This window comes from Hemitrygon akajei, chromosome 8 (assembly GCF_048418815.1).
Source record: "Hemitrygon akajei chromosome 8, sHemAka1.3, whole genome shotgun sequence".
In the NCBI taxonomy this organism is placed as follows: Eukaryota; Metazoa; Chordata; class Chondrichthyes; order Myliobatiformes; family Dasyatidae; genus Hemitrygon; species Hemitrygon akajei.
The window spans coordinates 179,554,874-179,570,843 of NC_133131.1; the positions used below are offsets into that span (position 1 = coordinate 179,554,874).

The 15,970-nt window shown below is 43.1% G+C and overlaps 1 protein-coding gene across 13 annotated transcripts in view; it reads right to left on the reverse strand.

Moving 5' to 3' along the window:
• scrib (scribble planar cell polarity protein) overlaps nucleotides 1-15,970 on the reverse strand; it is a 346,569-nt gene that overhangs the window by 228,686 nt on the left and 101,913 nt on the right. For all 13 annotated transcript variants that reach the window (XM_073055225.1, XM_073055218.1, XM_073055217.1 and 10 more), the window contains exons 8-11: nucleotides 12,413-12,557; nucleotides 12,100-12,218; nucleotides 7,371-7,570; nucleotides 1,312-1,478 (exon numbers count right to left, since the gene is read on the reverse strand). In XM_073055225.1, the coding sequence (XP_072911326.1) occupies nucleotides 1,312-1,478; nucleotides 7,371-7,570; nucleotides 12,100-12,218; nucleotides 12,413-12,557 (631 nt within the window). The remainder of the gene's footprint in view (nucleotides 1-1,311; nucleotides 1,479-7,370; nucleotides 7,571-12,099; nucleotides 12,219-12,412; nucleotides 12,558-15,970) is intronic.

Genomic DNA, 15,970 nt, shown 5'->3' on the forward strand with positions numbered 1-15,970 from the left:
GTGGTAGAGGCAGGTTCGGTATTGTCATTTAAAGTAAAATTGTATAGGTATATGGACAGGAAAGGAATGGAGGGTTATGGGCTGAGTGCAGGTCGGTGGGACTAGGTGAGAGTAAGCATTCGGCACGGACTAGAAGGGCCGAAATGGCCTGTTTCCATGCTGTAATTGTTATATGGTTATATATGGTTATATGGTTAAAGGAGAGCGGGGCAGAGGGTGATTCACTAGAGACAGTTTAAGGTGAGGGGAATAGGGATGTATCACCAGAGATTATTTAAGGTGAGAGGGTTAGTGGGGTGTAACACTGGAGATGGTTTAAGGTGAGAGGGGAAGGGGGGTGTAACACTAGAGATGGTTTAAGGTGAGAGGGGCAAGGGGGTGTAACACTAGAGATGGTTTAAGGTGAGGGGGAGGGGGTGTAACACTAGAGATGGTTTAAGGTGAGGGGGGAAGGGGGTGTAACACTAGAGATGGTTTAAGGTGAGGGGAGGGGGTGTAACACTAGAGATGGTTTAAGGTGAGGGGGGAAGGGGGTGTAACACTAGAGATGGTTTAAGGTGAGGGGAGAAGGGGGTGTAACACTAGAGATGGTTTAAGGTGAGGGGAGGGGGTGTAACACTAGAGATGGTTTAAGGTGAGGGGGAAGGGATGTAACACTAGAGATGGTGGGTTTAAGGTGAGAGGGATAGGGATGTAATACTAAAGAAAGTTTGAGGTGAGATGGGTAGGGGGTGTAACACTAGAAACAGCTTCAGGTGAGGGGGTAGGAGGTGTAACACTAGTGACGGTTTAAGGTGAGGGGGGAAGGGGGTGTAACACTAGAGATGGTTTAAGGTGAGGGGAGGGGGTGTAACACTAGAGATGGTTTAAGGTGAGGGGGGAAGGGGGTGTAACACTAGAGATGGTTTAAGGTGAGGGGAGAAGGGGGTGTAACACTAGAGATGGTTTAAGGTGAGGGGAGGGGGTGTAACACTAGAGATGGTTTAAGGTGAGGGGGAAGGGATGTAACACTAGAGATGGTGGGTTTAAGGTGAGAGGGATAGGGATGTAATACTAAAGAAAGTTTGAGGTGAGATGGGTAGGGGGTGTAACACTAGAAACAGCTTCAGGTGAGGGGGTAGGAGGTGTAACACTAGTGACGGTTTAAGGTGAGAGGGGAAAGGGTGTAACACTAATGACGGTTTAAAGTGAGAGGGGAAAGGGTGTAACTAGCGACGGTTTAAGGTGAGAGGGGTAAGAGGTGTAACACTAGAGAAGGGGGGGGGTCTAAGGTGAGAGGGGAGATAGGGGGTACGCATGACATTGACTTACCCAGGCTTGGGGAGGGTTGCTGAGGTAGCAGGTAACAGGTGAGAACCTTGTCACCTGTCTTCTCATCGTCCTCCGTCTGGAATTTGAGCATTGGCTGAGACTGGTTCTCTGCGAGCCACAGTGCCTTCAGATTCAGGTTCGTCAGAGCAAATGGGAGATTCACCAACCTGGGGGGGGGGGGGGGGCAGAGCGAGGGGGAGAAAGTGGAGTCAAACAAATCCAAAGTTGATCTCAGGCTATATTAGGAGTAAAAGGGGAGGAGTTGGTTTCCAATGAGATCAGTAGGTCCGCCTGTGTCTTCAGCTACAGGAGATGGGAGGGACTTTTAACAAATACAGTGGCATGAAAAATTTGGGAACCCCTGGTCAAAATTTCAGTTACTGTGAATAGTTAAGTGAGTAGAAGATAACTGATCTCCAAAAGTCATAAAGTTAAAGATGAAACATTCTTTTCAACACTTTAAGCAAGATTAGTGTATTATTTTTGTTATGTACAATTTTAGAGTGAGAAAAAGGAAAGGAGCACCATGCAACAGTTTGGGCATCCCAAGAGATTTGAGCTCTCAGATAACTTTTACCAAGGTCTCAGACCTTAATTAGCTTGTTAGGGCTATGGCTTGTTCACAGTCATCATTAGGAAAGGCCAGATTATGCAAATTTCAAGCTTTATAAATACCCTAACTCCTCAAACCTTGTCCCAACAATCAGCAGCCATGGGCTCCAATAAACAGCTGCCTAGCACTCTGAAAATTAAAATAAATGATGCCCACAAAGCAGGAGAAGGCTATAAGAAGATAGCAAAGCGTTTTCAGGTCACCATTTCCTCAGCTCATAATGTAATTAAGAAATGGCAGTTAATAGGAACGATGGAGGTCAAGTTGAAGTCTCGATGACCAAGAAAACTTTCTGAGAGAACTGCTCGTAGGATTGCTAGAAAGACAAATCAAAACCCCCGTTTGACTGCAAAAGACCTTCAGGAAGATTTATCAGACTCTGGAGAGGTGGTGCACTGTTCTACTGTGCAGCGAATCCTGCACAAATATGACCTTCATGGAAGAGTCATCAGAAGAAAACCTTTCCTGTGTCCTCACCACAAAATTCAGCACCCGAAGTTTGCAAAGGACCATCTGCCAACACAGATGCCTTGTGCAGGAAGGCACAGAGTCGACTGTACTTCCTTAGAAGGTTGGCATCATTCAATGTCTGTAGTGAGATGCTGAAGATGTTCTATAGGTCAGTTGTGGAGAGCGCCCTCTTCTTTGTGGTGGCGTGTTGGGGAGGAAGCATTAAGAAGAGGGACGCCTCACGTCTTAATAAGCTGAGTTAAGTATTGTATGTAATTAGTTTTGCTACAACAAGTGTATGGGACATTGGAAAAAAAGTTGAATTTCCCCATGGGGATGAATAAAGTATCTATCTATCTATCTAAACAAGCCTGATGCATTTTGGAAACAAGTAGATTCATGAAGTTAAAATAGAACTTCTTGGCCGCAATAAGCAAAGTTATGTTTGGAGAAAAAAGGGTGCAGAACTTCATGAAAAGAACCTCTCCAACTGTTAAGCACCGGGGTAGATCAATCATGCTTTGGGCTTATGTTGCAGCCAGTGGCATGGGGAACATTTCACTGGTAGAGGAAAGAATGAATTCAATTAAATACCAGCAAATTCTGGAAGCAAACATCACACCGTCTGTAAAAAAGCAGAAGATGAAAAGAGGATGGCTTCTACAACAGGACAATGATCCTAAACACACCTCAAAATCCACAATGAACTACCTCAAGAGGTGCAAGCTGAAGGTTTTGCCATGGCCCTCACAGTCCCCTGACCTAAACATCATCGAAAATCTGTGGATAGACCTTAAAAGAGCAGTGCATGCAAGACAGCTGAAGAATCTCACAGAACTAGAAGCCTTTTGCAAGGAAGAACAGGCGAAAATCCCCCAAACAAGAATTGGAAGACTCTTAGCTAACTACAGAAAGTGTTTACAAGCTGTGATACTTGCCAAAGGGGGTGTTACTAAGTACTGACCATGCAGGGTGCCCAAACTTTTGCTTCGGGCCCTTTTCCTTTTTTATTATTTTGAAACTGTAAAAGATGGAAATAAAAAAGTAATCTTGCTTAAAATATTAAAGAAATGTGTCATCTTTAACTTTATGCCTTTTGGAAATCAGGTCATCTTTTACTCACTTAGCTATTCAGAGTAACAGAAATTTTGACCAGGGGTGCCCAAACTTTTGTATGCCACTGTATCTCTCCTGTTGACTGAGGCAATGGTGGCCCAAGAGATGTTGGGAACATTCAGTGTTCTGAGAACATCTCTGCTCACCAGGGAGGAGGTATATGCCACCGTACCAAACAATCAAGTGGTCGTCCCCAGAGCTTGACTGAGTGCATCACTGAATTTTGTGGGAGGCTGGTGAAGAAACTGCAGAGGCCCTTCTGAAGATATTGTCACTGAAGTTCCTGAAAACTGGTAAGTGACTCAAGTGATTCTCATGTTTAAGGATAGCAAGAGGAAACCAGAGAACTGGAACTACTGAGGCAGATATTACCAGTGGGGGTTACTGCAGGGAATTCTGCAGGACAGGACAGTAGACGTTGTCCTTTTAGACATGAGCAAGTCCTTTGACAAGGGCCTGCATGGTTGGCTGTTCTGCAAGATTTGGTCCCTTGGAGAAGGCGTGATGGGTGGCAGACGTACAAAATAAGTATTTTGCACCAATCTTCACTGCAGAAGACATTTGCGGTATGCCAGAAATGTAACGTGTCAGGCTACAGAAGTGATTGCTGTTGTTTTTACTAAGGAGAAGGTGCTTGGGAAGCTGAAAGGTCTGAAAGTGGGTAAGTCACCTGAACCAGATGGTCTACACCCCAGGGTTCTGAAAGAGACAGGTGAAGATATTGTGGTGGCATTAGTAATGATCTAACAAGAATATCTAGATTCCAGAATGGTTGCTGAGGACTGGACAATTGCAAATGTCTCTCTACTCTTCAAGGAAGGAAGGCAAAATCATGGAGTCATAGAAAAGTACAGCACAGAAGAAAGGAAAGTATTAGCTAGTTAACCTGACTTCAGTGGTGGGAAAAATGTTGAAGTCCATTATTAAGCATAAGGTACTTATAGACACATGAAAGAACAGACTAAAGTCAGCATGGTTTCCTTCAGGGGAAGTCTTTCCTGACAAATCTGTTGGAATTCTTTGAGGAGATAATAGGCAGGACAGACAAAGAAGAGACAGTAGATGTTGTTTATTTGCATTTTTAGAAGATCTTTAGCAAGATGCCGCACATGAGGCTGTTTAACAAAATAAGAGCCCATGGTATTACAGGAAAAATATGAGCATGGATAGATTGGCAGGAGGCAAAGAGTGGGAATAAGGAGGACCTTTTCTTATTGGCTGCCGGTGCCTAGTGGTATACTAGGGAACAGTGTTCCATCCACTTCATTTCCTGTTGTATGTTAATTATTTGAATGAAGGAATTGATGACTTTGTGGCCAAGTTTGGGGGCGATATGAAGATAGGTAGAGGGGCAGCTAGTGTTGAGGAAGCAAAAGAGACTGCAAAAGGACTTGGACAAATTGCGAAAATGGGCAAGAAGTGGCTGATGAAATACAGTGTAGGGAAGTGTATGGTTTGCACTTTGGTAGAAGGAATGTCTTTTTATGTAAATTATTTGGATTGAAAGTGAAAGGCTTTCTTAGTAATTTTACAGATGAAACATAATTGGCTGTTGAAAGTGAAGATGGTTATGATAGATTATGGAATCTTAAATCAGTTAGTGAAAGTGGTCTGATAAGTGTCAGATAAATTTCAACCCAGGTGATGCATTTTGGAAAGTTAAACCACTGTAAGACTTGTATTATAAATGGTCAGTCGTCGGGGGTTAGGAATGGAACAGAGGGAACTCAAGTGCATAGTTCATTGAAACTGTGCATGAGCTCCTAGCTCATTTAAAGTGGCTTCACAGGTAGACAGAGTGAAGCTACTTAGCACACTGATCTTCACAATTTAGGGCACTGTGTACAGGAGTTGGAATATTATGCTGCAATTGCGGAATTTGTTGGTGAGGCCACACTTGGGTACCGTGTACAGTTTGGGTCGCCCTGTTACAGGAAAGATGCAGTTAAACTGGAAAGAGTGCAGAGGGTACTTATGAGGATGTTGCCAGGATAAGAGGGCTTGAAATACAGGGAGGGAATGGCCAGTCTAGGCCGTTAATTCCTGGAATGTAGGAGAATGGAGGGCTAGATAAGGTACACTTTTCCTCAGAGTAGGGTAGTCCATAACTAAGGGGCATAGATTTAGGGTGAGACAGGAAAAATTTAAAAGCAGCAACTTTTTCCTCATGAGCGTGTCAAGTACAATAGTCACCTACCAAATACTAAAAGACCTAGATAGAGTAGATATGGAGAGGAGGTTTCCAGTGGTGAGAAAGTACAGGACCAGACGGCATTGCCTCAATACAAGAATGTCCCATTGGAACACAGATGAAAGGGACATTTTTAGCCAGATGGTGGTGAATCTGTAGAACTCAATGCTAAAGACAGCTGTGGAGGTCAACTTATTGGGTATATTTAAAGAGGATGTTGATAGGTTCTTGATTAATGAGCATCAAAGGTTATAGGCAGAATGGGACGAATGGCCTAATTATGCTGCTATGTCTTATAATAAATCAACTCCCGCAGTTTCCTGTCTAATACCATCAAAATTCACCTTGCTTCAATTTGGAACTTGAACCTTTGGACCAGTTCTATCCTTTTCAAAAGTATTTTAAGTAGCAGATCTCTGGTCTTGCAGTACTCTCTCTTGTCCTGTCTTATTACACAAGAGTAACTCATCCTTTGCGCTCTCCCTTGTACAATCTTTAATATTGCCTGAGAAAACTTTATGACTTCCACCTCATCTAAGTCCTTACCACTATGGCAGTCCTAGTCTATCGTAGGTAAGTTAAAATCCCCTACAATGACAACTCCAGTATTCTTGCAATTTTCCATAATCTCTCAACATATTTATGCCTTTAATTTCTATTAACTCTTAGGAGGGTTTAGAATATAATCCCAACAAGGTGATCATCCTTGATGAAGTGTCTCAGCCTGAAACATCAATGTACTTTTGTCCATAGATGCTGAGTTCCTCCAGCATATTATGTGTTGCAAGTTGATCATTCCTTTCTTTTTTTTCAGCCTCACTGAACGATCTCCCCTGTAATTTCATCTCACTACTTTGACATTCATAAAACAAAAATGCAAGACCCCTTATCTTTCCTGAACCTATACTCCACGTAACACCATAAGACATAAGAGTAGAATTAGGCCATCTGTCCCATCGAATGGCTGATCCTTGTTTTTTAAAATCTCCTCCTCAACCCCAGTTCCCGGCCTTCTTCCCATAACCTTTGATGCAGTGTTCAATCAAGAACCTATCAATCTCTGCCTTAAATACACCCAACGACCTGGCCTCCACAGCTGCATGTGGCAACAAATTCCACAAATTCACCACCCTTTGGCTGAAGAAACTTCTCCACATCTGTTTTGAAAAGGTGTCCCTATATCCTGAGGCTGTGCCCTCTTGTCCTAGACTCTCCCACCATGTGAAACATCCTTTCCATATCTACACTATGGCCTTTCAACATTCAAAAGGTTTCAGTGAGATCCCCCATCATCCTTCTGAATTCCAAGTGAGTACAGATCCAGAGCCATCAAACTTTCTTTGAATGATAACTCTTTCATTCCTGGAATCATCCTTCTGGAACTCCTCTAAACCCTCACCAATACCAGCACATCTTTTCTAAGATGAGGGGCCCAAAACTGTTCACAAGGTGAGGCCTCACCAGTGCCTTATAAAGCCTTAGCATCACTTACTTGCTCTAGTATTCCAGACATCTTGAAATGAATGTAACATAGAATTTGCCTTCCTCACCACCAACTCAACCTGCAACTTAACCTTCAGGGTGTTCTTCAGGGTAAAGCATCTATACTGTCTGTATCATATCTTTGGTAAAAGTGTGAACACCACAATAACTCCTGTGTACTGTGACTCGTACATCTCTCTACCATACCTGTTCCCAGCCACATCCAGAACATGGATCTCAGACGCCTTGGCCAGTTCAGGTGGGAGATGTGTTAGTCTGTTGTCTCGGAGACTCAGTACATTTAAACTCGCACAGCCTCCCAGCTCAGCCGGAAGATCCACCAGTCTGTTCCGATCCACGTTCAGATTTGTCAACAACTTCAGCTTTCCAAGCGACTTGGGAAGTGTCTAAAATGAATCCAGGAAAAAAACAGTAAAGCTTGCAGTTCTACGTGATCTTTTAATGGTACAAGATGTTTCAATAGTCTTAACATCAAAGAATACTGGGAAAATGTTTTAATGACATAATTCAGCATACCCTTCAACAACCTGTAGACCCATTTTCAAGGCTCTTCATCTCATTTCTCAATTTTTATTACTTATTTATTTATTACTATTATTTTGTTTGGTTCTTGGTATTTACTATGAATACAACAAGAATGTTGCCATTAGGAAGAAAATACAGGAGCCTCAGGACTCACACCACCAGGTTCAAGGACAGTTATTACCCCTCAACCATCAGGCACTTGAACCGATGCGGGTAACTTCACTCAACTTCACTTGCCCCATCACTGAAATGTTCCCACAACCCACTTTCAAAGGCTCTTCAGCTCCTATACTCGCGATTTACAGTCGGCCCTCCTTATCCGCGAGGGATTGGTTCCAGTACCCCTCGCGGATACCAAAGTTCGTGGATGCTCGAGTCCCTTATTCAACCTGTGTCTATGCGGTGGACCTTAGGACCCAGCGGAACCTAAGACCTTATTTAACCTGTCTGAGTGTGGTGGACATTAGGACCCAGTGGCAGAGATCTGAATCCGCAGTGTTTCTGCTCACGAAAATAATCACGATCACGATTGAAAATAAAGTAGAAATAATAAAGCGATCAGGGAGAGGTGAAACGCCATCGGTCATTGGAAAAGCGTTAGGCTACATTGGTCAACGATCGGAACAATTTTGAAGGATAAAGTGAGAAAGGCTGTGCCCCGATGAAAGCTACAATTATTACTAAATAATACAGTGGTTTAATTATTGGGTTTTGGGTTTTTGATCCTCCACATCAAGCCAGCACGGTGGAGAGCGCACTCGATAGCGATCTGTCACTAGATCAAACTCGGGAACTTCCTGAGCCCGGCGCTGAAACATATGTTCTTAAGTGTTTTATATGCATAGAAAGGTAAAATATATACTATACACGAATGCAAACGTTTGACTAACTGACGCTAAAAAATACTGGATGTACCTCTTCCGACTTACTAAGTAAGAGAACTTCTGAATTTTTTCGATCTCGATCCACGATAACCCACACACATCCTCCCATATACTTTAAATCATCTCTAGATTACTTATAATACCTAATACAATGTAAATGCTATATAAAACAGTTGTTATACTGCATTGTTCAGGGAATAATGACAAGAAAAAAAGTCTGTACATGCTCGAACAACAAGTTCTGGAAGAGCACTTCCGGGTTTTCGCGATTCGTGGTTAGTTGAATTCGCGCATGCGGAATTTGCAGATAAGGAGGGCCGACTGTATTTCTTGTTTATTTATTATTATTATTTCTTTCTTTTTGTATTGCAGTCTTGTGTCTTTTGCACACTGGCTGAATGCCCAAGTTGGTGCAGCCTTTCAGTGAATCTATTATGGTTCTTCTTCCATTATGGATTTGTACTGAGTATGCCCACAAGAAAATGATTCTCGGGGCTGTGTATCATGACATACATGCAGTTTAATAATAAATTTACTTTGAGCTTTGAACAAAAATCCCACCAGCACCACCAACATAACAACCAGTTCCTTTTAAATCTTCACCCCCGCCCCCCCCGCCTTCATCAACTGTCTCTTAGTCTCCTTTCACATGGGGAACAAACAGACTTTCACCTTCTCTATGCCCCTCATGATTTTCCAGGGTTACCTTCAGCAATTCAAACCCTCCAGTTCTGGCAACATCTTTGTTAATCTTTTCCATGCCCTTTCCAGGACCCTGGTCAGATCCCACTTGGAAAACTGTGCTCAGTTTAGTGAGGTGACCATAGGAAGGATGTGGAAGCCATAGAAAGAGTGCAGAGGAGATTTACAAGGATGTTGCCTGGATTGGGGAGCATGCCTTATGAGAATAGGTTGAGTGAACTCGGCCTTTTTTCCTTGGAGCGAGGAGAATGAGAGGAGACCTGATAGAGGTGCATAAGATAATGAGAGGCATCGATTGTGTGGATAATCAGAGGCTTTTTCCCAGGGCTGAAATGGCTAGCATGAGAGAGCACAGTTAAGGTGCTTGGAAGTAGGTACAGAGGAAATGTCAGGGGTACGTTTTTTTTTTTTACGCAGAGAGTCATGAGTGTGTGGAATGGGCTGCCGGCGATGGTGGTGGAAGTGGATACGATAGGGTCTTTTAAGGGACTCCTGGACAGGTATATGGAGCTCAGAAAAATAGAGGGCTATGAGTAACCCTAGGTAATTTCTAAGGTAAGGACATGTTCCGCACAGCTTTGTGGGCCGAAGGGCCTATATTGTGCCGTAGGTTTTCTATGTTTCTATGTTTACCCCACTAAAATCTCACACCTTATTCTTTTTACCTGCAACACATTATTTTGCATTATGTTGTTGTTTTACCTCGTTCTACCTCAATGCGCTGTATAATGATCTGATTCGCATGAACAGTACAAGAAACGTGATTTTGATGTTAAGGATACTATCAGAACGAGCTATTCAAATACAAATAGATTTGTTTGTTTGTTTTATCGACTACACAAAAGCATTTGATAAAGTGAAGCAAAATAAGTTATTTGAAATATTACAGGAAACTCTAGATCTAGATTCGAAAAACCTGCACCTAATCAGAATTCTGTACTGGGAACTGTAAGAATAGATGGAGAAATAAGTCAGTTTACAAAAATCAAGAAAGGCGTTAGACAAGGGTGTGTTTTCTCCCCAATTTGTTTAATGTTTACAGTGAAACAATATTACAGAAAATAAGAGACATCTTGGGAATCAAAGTTGGCGGTGAAAACATCAATAATTTCAGATATGTGGATGACACTGTGTTCATTGCAAGTACAGAGGAAGAACTACAAAATGTAATTGATATAGTCATTGAAGGAAGTGCAAAAATGAGTCTATCTATCAACTACAAAAAGACAATGTATGGTGATATCCAAAAAGGAGAATCCTATCTGCAGGCTGAGAATAAATGGGGAAGACATCAAGCAAGTACAGAACTTTTGCTATTTGGGAAGCTGGGTGACATCAGATGGCAGGTGCGACATGGACGTCGAAAGAGGAATAGGGATGGCAAAAGACACCTTTACGAGAATGAAGAGTATACTGACCAACACTAAACTCGGCATGACAACCCACCTCAGAGCACTGAAATGTTACATTTATCCAGTTATGTTATATGGCTCAGAATGTTGGACAATATCTAGAAACATAAGGAAACAAATTGAAGCAGCAGAGATGTGGTTTTTGAGGAGGATGCAAAGAATATCATGGACAAAACAAATATCTAACGAGAATGTCATAAACAGAGCAAGCACAGAAAGAGAAATAATGTATGAGATCATGAAAAGGCAACGTAGCTTCATTGGACATGTGATTAGCAAAGAGGAGTTAGAATGCACAGTAATTATGGGAAAGATTGAAGGGAAGGAAACAAGAGGAAGGCAAAAACAAATGATGATGGAGACAGCAGCCAGAGAACTGGAAATGAATACCAATGAATTGATTCACTTGACCCAAAACAGGAGTGTGTGGGCCATGGCAGTCAAAGATCAAACTGGGCATGGCACCTGATGATGATATCTGAGCTAAGGTGGCACAGTAGCAGAATGGTTAGTGTAACTTTTCTCAGTGCTAGCGACTTGGGTTCAATTCCACTGCTGTCAATTCTTCTGTAAGGAATTTGTCACTCTTACCCTTAACTGTGTGGGGCTTCTGACAGAGGTTCCAGTTTCCTCCCACATTCCATAAGACCATAAGACATGGGAACAGAATTAGGCCATCTGGCCTATCGAGTCAACCTCAGTTCTCAGCCTTCTCCCTGTAGCCTTTGATGCCATGTCCAAACAAGAAAAATTCTGGGCTCCTCATCTAAGACAAGATGTGCTGGCATTGGAAAGGGTTCAGAGGAGTTTCAAAAGAATGATTCTGGGAATGAAAGAAACATTCATTGGGTCTGTACTTGCTGGAATTTAGAAGGATGAAGGGGGATTTCATTGAAACCTTTCGAATGCTGAAAGGCCTATACAGAGTAGATGTGGAAAGGATGTTTCCCGTGGTGGGGGAGTCTAGAACAAGAGAGCACAGCCTCAGGATAGAGAGGCATCCATTTCAAACAGAGATGCGGAGAAATTTCTTTAGCCAAAGGGTGGTGAATTTGTGGAATTTATTACCACATGCAACTGTAGAGGCCAGGTTGTTGGGTGTATTTAAGACAGACCTTGCTACGTCCTTGATCAGATATGGATCAAAGGTTATGGGCAGAATGCTGGGGAGCAGTGCTGAGGAGTGGGGAGAAAAGGATCAGCCATAATTAATTCCGGACAGACTCAATTGGCCAATCGGCCTAATTTTACTCTTATGTCTTATGGTCTTATTAAGCTAGCACTGTACAGCAGCCCATGGCAACAGGGACTGCTGAGATCATGAAATGCCACTTTGGTCAGATGGGCCTCTGCCTGATGCTCAGACAGTACAATGACACACAACTAACTTACAGTGAGCAGGTTTTCGGTGAGAATCAGCTCTGTCAGGTGCGTGCAGTCGCCCACAGCTTCTGTCAGATGGGTTAGCCGATTCTGATCCACCTTCAGAATAGATAACTGCTTCAGCTGACCTGTAAAAGCAGAGATCTCAAACAGCATCCATCCAGAAACACCAGCACAGAAGTGTGGGCCTCAACCTCCACTGCTTCACGTTCAAGTTTAGAAGGTATCAAGGCAAGAACCCCTTGACGGGCCATCTCAGCCCTTCCCACAGAACAAGGTCCACGTTAGATCACCCCGCATCCCAGCCAAGTATTGTTCTTACCAATGCCATCTGGTACCAACTCCAGGGGGTTCTGAGAGAGGAGCAAGTCTGTCAGGGCCACCAGCCCACTGATCTCATCAGGGAGCTTCTCCAGCTTGTTTTCCGAAACATCAAGGCAGACCAGGCGTTTGAGATTTCCCAATTCCTGGAATAGGCAAATCAGTATAACTCTCACATAACAATCCCCACTCCCCAATCTAACACTAAGCACACAACAATCCTACAATCTCACACAACAATCATAATTCTCACACATCAATGGCCGCTCCCCTCTCTCATACACCAAACCCTGTTGCTCAGTCAGAAGCAGCCCACACAACAATCCAACAATCTCATACAACAATCATAATCTTCACACATTGGCCGCTCCCCTCTCTATCACACCAAACTCTTCTGCTCAGTCAGAAGCACCCCACACAACAATCCACACAATCATAACTCTCACACAATAATCTCCACTCTCCACTTAACACAACAAGCTCTTGCTTAAAAGAGAGCTTCGGGGCATTCAGTGTCATTCAGTAGTGATAGGGGACTCAATAGTCAGGGGAACAGACAAGAGATTCTGTGGGTGTGAACAGTATGGTATGTTGCCTTCCAGGTGCCAGGGTCAGGGGCATCTTGGACTGCAAACACATCATTTTGAGGGGGCGGAGGGGAGCAGCCAGCGGTCACGTTAAATACTGGTACCAATGACGTTGGAAGGAAAAGCCGAGGTCCTGAAGAGAGATTTTAGAAAGCTGAGAAGCAGGACCTCCAGGGTAGTAATTTCTGGATTGCTACCTATGCCACGTGCTAGTGAGGGTAGAAACAGGATGATTTGCAAATAAATGCGTGGCTTAGAAGTTGAAACAAGAGGCAGGGCTTTGGGTTCTTAGATCATTGGGATTTCATCTGGGCGAGGTATGACCTGTTCGAAAGGGACAGATTGAACGTGCACCCAAAGGGAAACCAATATTCTCGCAGACAGGTTTGTTAGGGCTGGTGGGGAGGATTTAAACTAATTTAGCAGAGGAATGGGAATTGGCCTGAACTGACTGAGGAGAGGACGGATGGTAAAAAAGCAAAGATAGTGTGCAGTCAGGCTGTCAGGAAGGGCAGGCAGATGATAAGACAAAATTGAAGCCACAGAGTGAGTATCAGTACATTAGGGTTGCAGAATCAAAAACTGCAGGAAATACAGTACTCAAACTGTTGTATTTCAATGCACAGAGTATAAGAAATAAGGTGGATGATCTTGTTACAGGTTGTCGGGTATGATGTTGTGGCCATCACAGAATCGCAGCTGAAGGAAGATTGTGGTTCAGAGCTGAATGTTCCAAGGTTACACATTCTATCGTAGGCATAGGAAGGTAGCCAGAAGGGATAACGTGGCTTTGCTGATAAAGAATGACATCAAATCAGTAGAATTTGGAAGATGTTGAATCCTGATGGGTTGAGTTAAGAAACTGCAAAGGTAAAATGACCCTGATGGCGGTTATACAGAGGCCTCCCAACACTGGAGCACAGATTACCATGGGAAATCGAAAAGGTGTATCAAAAGCTCAATGTTATGATATCCATGGGAGATTTTAACATACAGGTAGATTGAGAAAATAATGGATCTCAAGAGACTCAGTTTATTGAAAGCCTACGAAATGGCATTTTAGAACAACATAATTGAGTCTACCAGGGGACCAGCTATTCTGAATTGGATGTTACGTAATGAACTGGAAGTGACCATGGTAGAGGAACCCAAGGAGTCAGTGATCACAATAAGACTGAGCTCAACTGGAAATTTGGTAGGGAGAAAGTAAAGTCTGACATAGCAGTATTTCCGTGGAAGAAAGGAAATTACACTGGTATGAGACAGGAGTTGGCCAACGTAAATTGGAAGGAGATTCTGTCATGGATGACAGCAGAGGAGTGATAACTCGAGTTTCTGGGAAAAATTAGGAAGGTGCAGGATTGATGTATTCCAAAAACAAAGAAATACTTAAATGGCAAAATAGTACATCTGTTGAAGACAAGTGAAGTCTAGAAAGCTAATGTAAAAGTGGTAGAGATTGTGGAGGCATTAGTAATGATCTTTCAAAAATCATTAGACTATAGCATGGATCTGAAGGACTGCAAAACTGCAGATGTCACTCCACTCTTTAAGAAAGGAGGGAGGCAGCAGAAAGGAAATTATAGGCCAGTTAGCCTGACCTCAGGGCTTATGAAGACATTGGGGTCAATTGTTAAGGATGAGGTTATGAGTACTTGATAATACAAGACAAGATAGGATAAACTCAGCATGGTTTCCTTAAGGGAAAATCAAACCGGTTGGAATTCTTTGAGGAGATTACGAGTAGGAGAGATAAAAGAGATGCAGTGGATATTTTATATTTGGATTTTCAAAAGGTCTTTGACAAAGTGCCATACATGAGGCTGCTTACCAAGATAAGAGCAAAAGGTTAGTACAGGAAAGTTACCAGCATGGTTAGAGCATTAGCTGATTCATAGGAGGCAGCAGGTGGGAATAAAAAGATCCTTTCCTGGTTCGGTGCCAGAGAATAGTAGTGTTCCACAAGGGCCAGTGTTAGGACTGCTTCTTCTTATTCTGTATATCAATGATTTAGATGATGGAATAGATGGCTTTGTTGCCAAGTTTGCAGATGATGTGAAGATTGGTGCAGGTCCAGGTAGTGTTGAGGAAACAGGAAGGATGCAGAACGACTTAGACAGATTAGGAGAAGGGGCAAGAAAGTGGCAAATGAAGTACAATGTTGGATAATGCATGGTCATGCACTTTGATAGTAGAAATAAATGTGCAGACTATTTTCTAAATGGGAAGAAAATCCAAAAATCTGAGATGCAAAGGGACTTGGGAGTCATTATGCAGAACACCTTTGTGCAGATTTCCCAAGGTGGGGGTGTCGAGAACATCCTCAGGATAGAGGGGAGTCCATTTAAAAGAGAGGTACAGAGAAATTTCTTTAGCCAGAGGACAGTGAATTTGTGGAATTTGTTACCACAGGCAGCTGTGGAGGCCAGGGTCACTGGGTGTACTTAAGAAAGACAATGATTGGTTCTTGATTGGACACGGCATCAAAGGTTACGGACTGAAGGCTGGTAAAAGGAAAAAATGGTCAGCCATGAACGAATGGCAGAGCAGACTCAATGGGCCAAATAGCCTAATTCTGCTCCTCTTTCTTCTGGTCGACAATCTCAATGCACCACTCAAAATATAATCTCCATGCCTCCCCTCAACAAAACAATCTCCACCTTCCTCTCACAGAAAACAATCCAATCCCCTCTCATCACAACAATCTCCACTTCCCACTCTCAGAAAACAATTCAACTGACCCTCACACACAATCCCCACTCCCCTCCCTCACGCAACAATCCCCACTCTCCTCTCTCACACCATCTCCAATCCCCACTCCCCTCTCTCACATAATCTCCAATCCCCACTCACCTCCCTCACACAACAATCTCCATTCCCCTCCCTCACACACAATCCCCACTCCCTTCTCTCACACATCAACACACACTCTGTGCTTTCGCTCTACAACCCAGAACTGTAAACATCTCTTC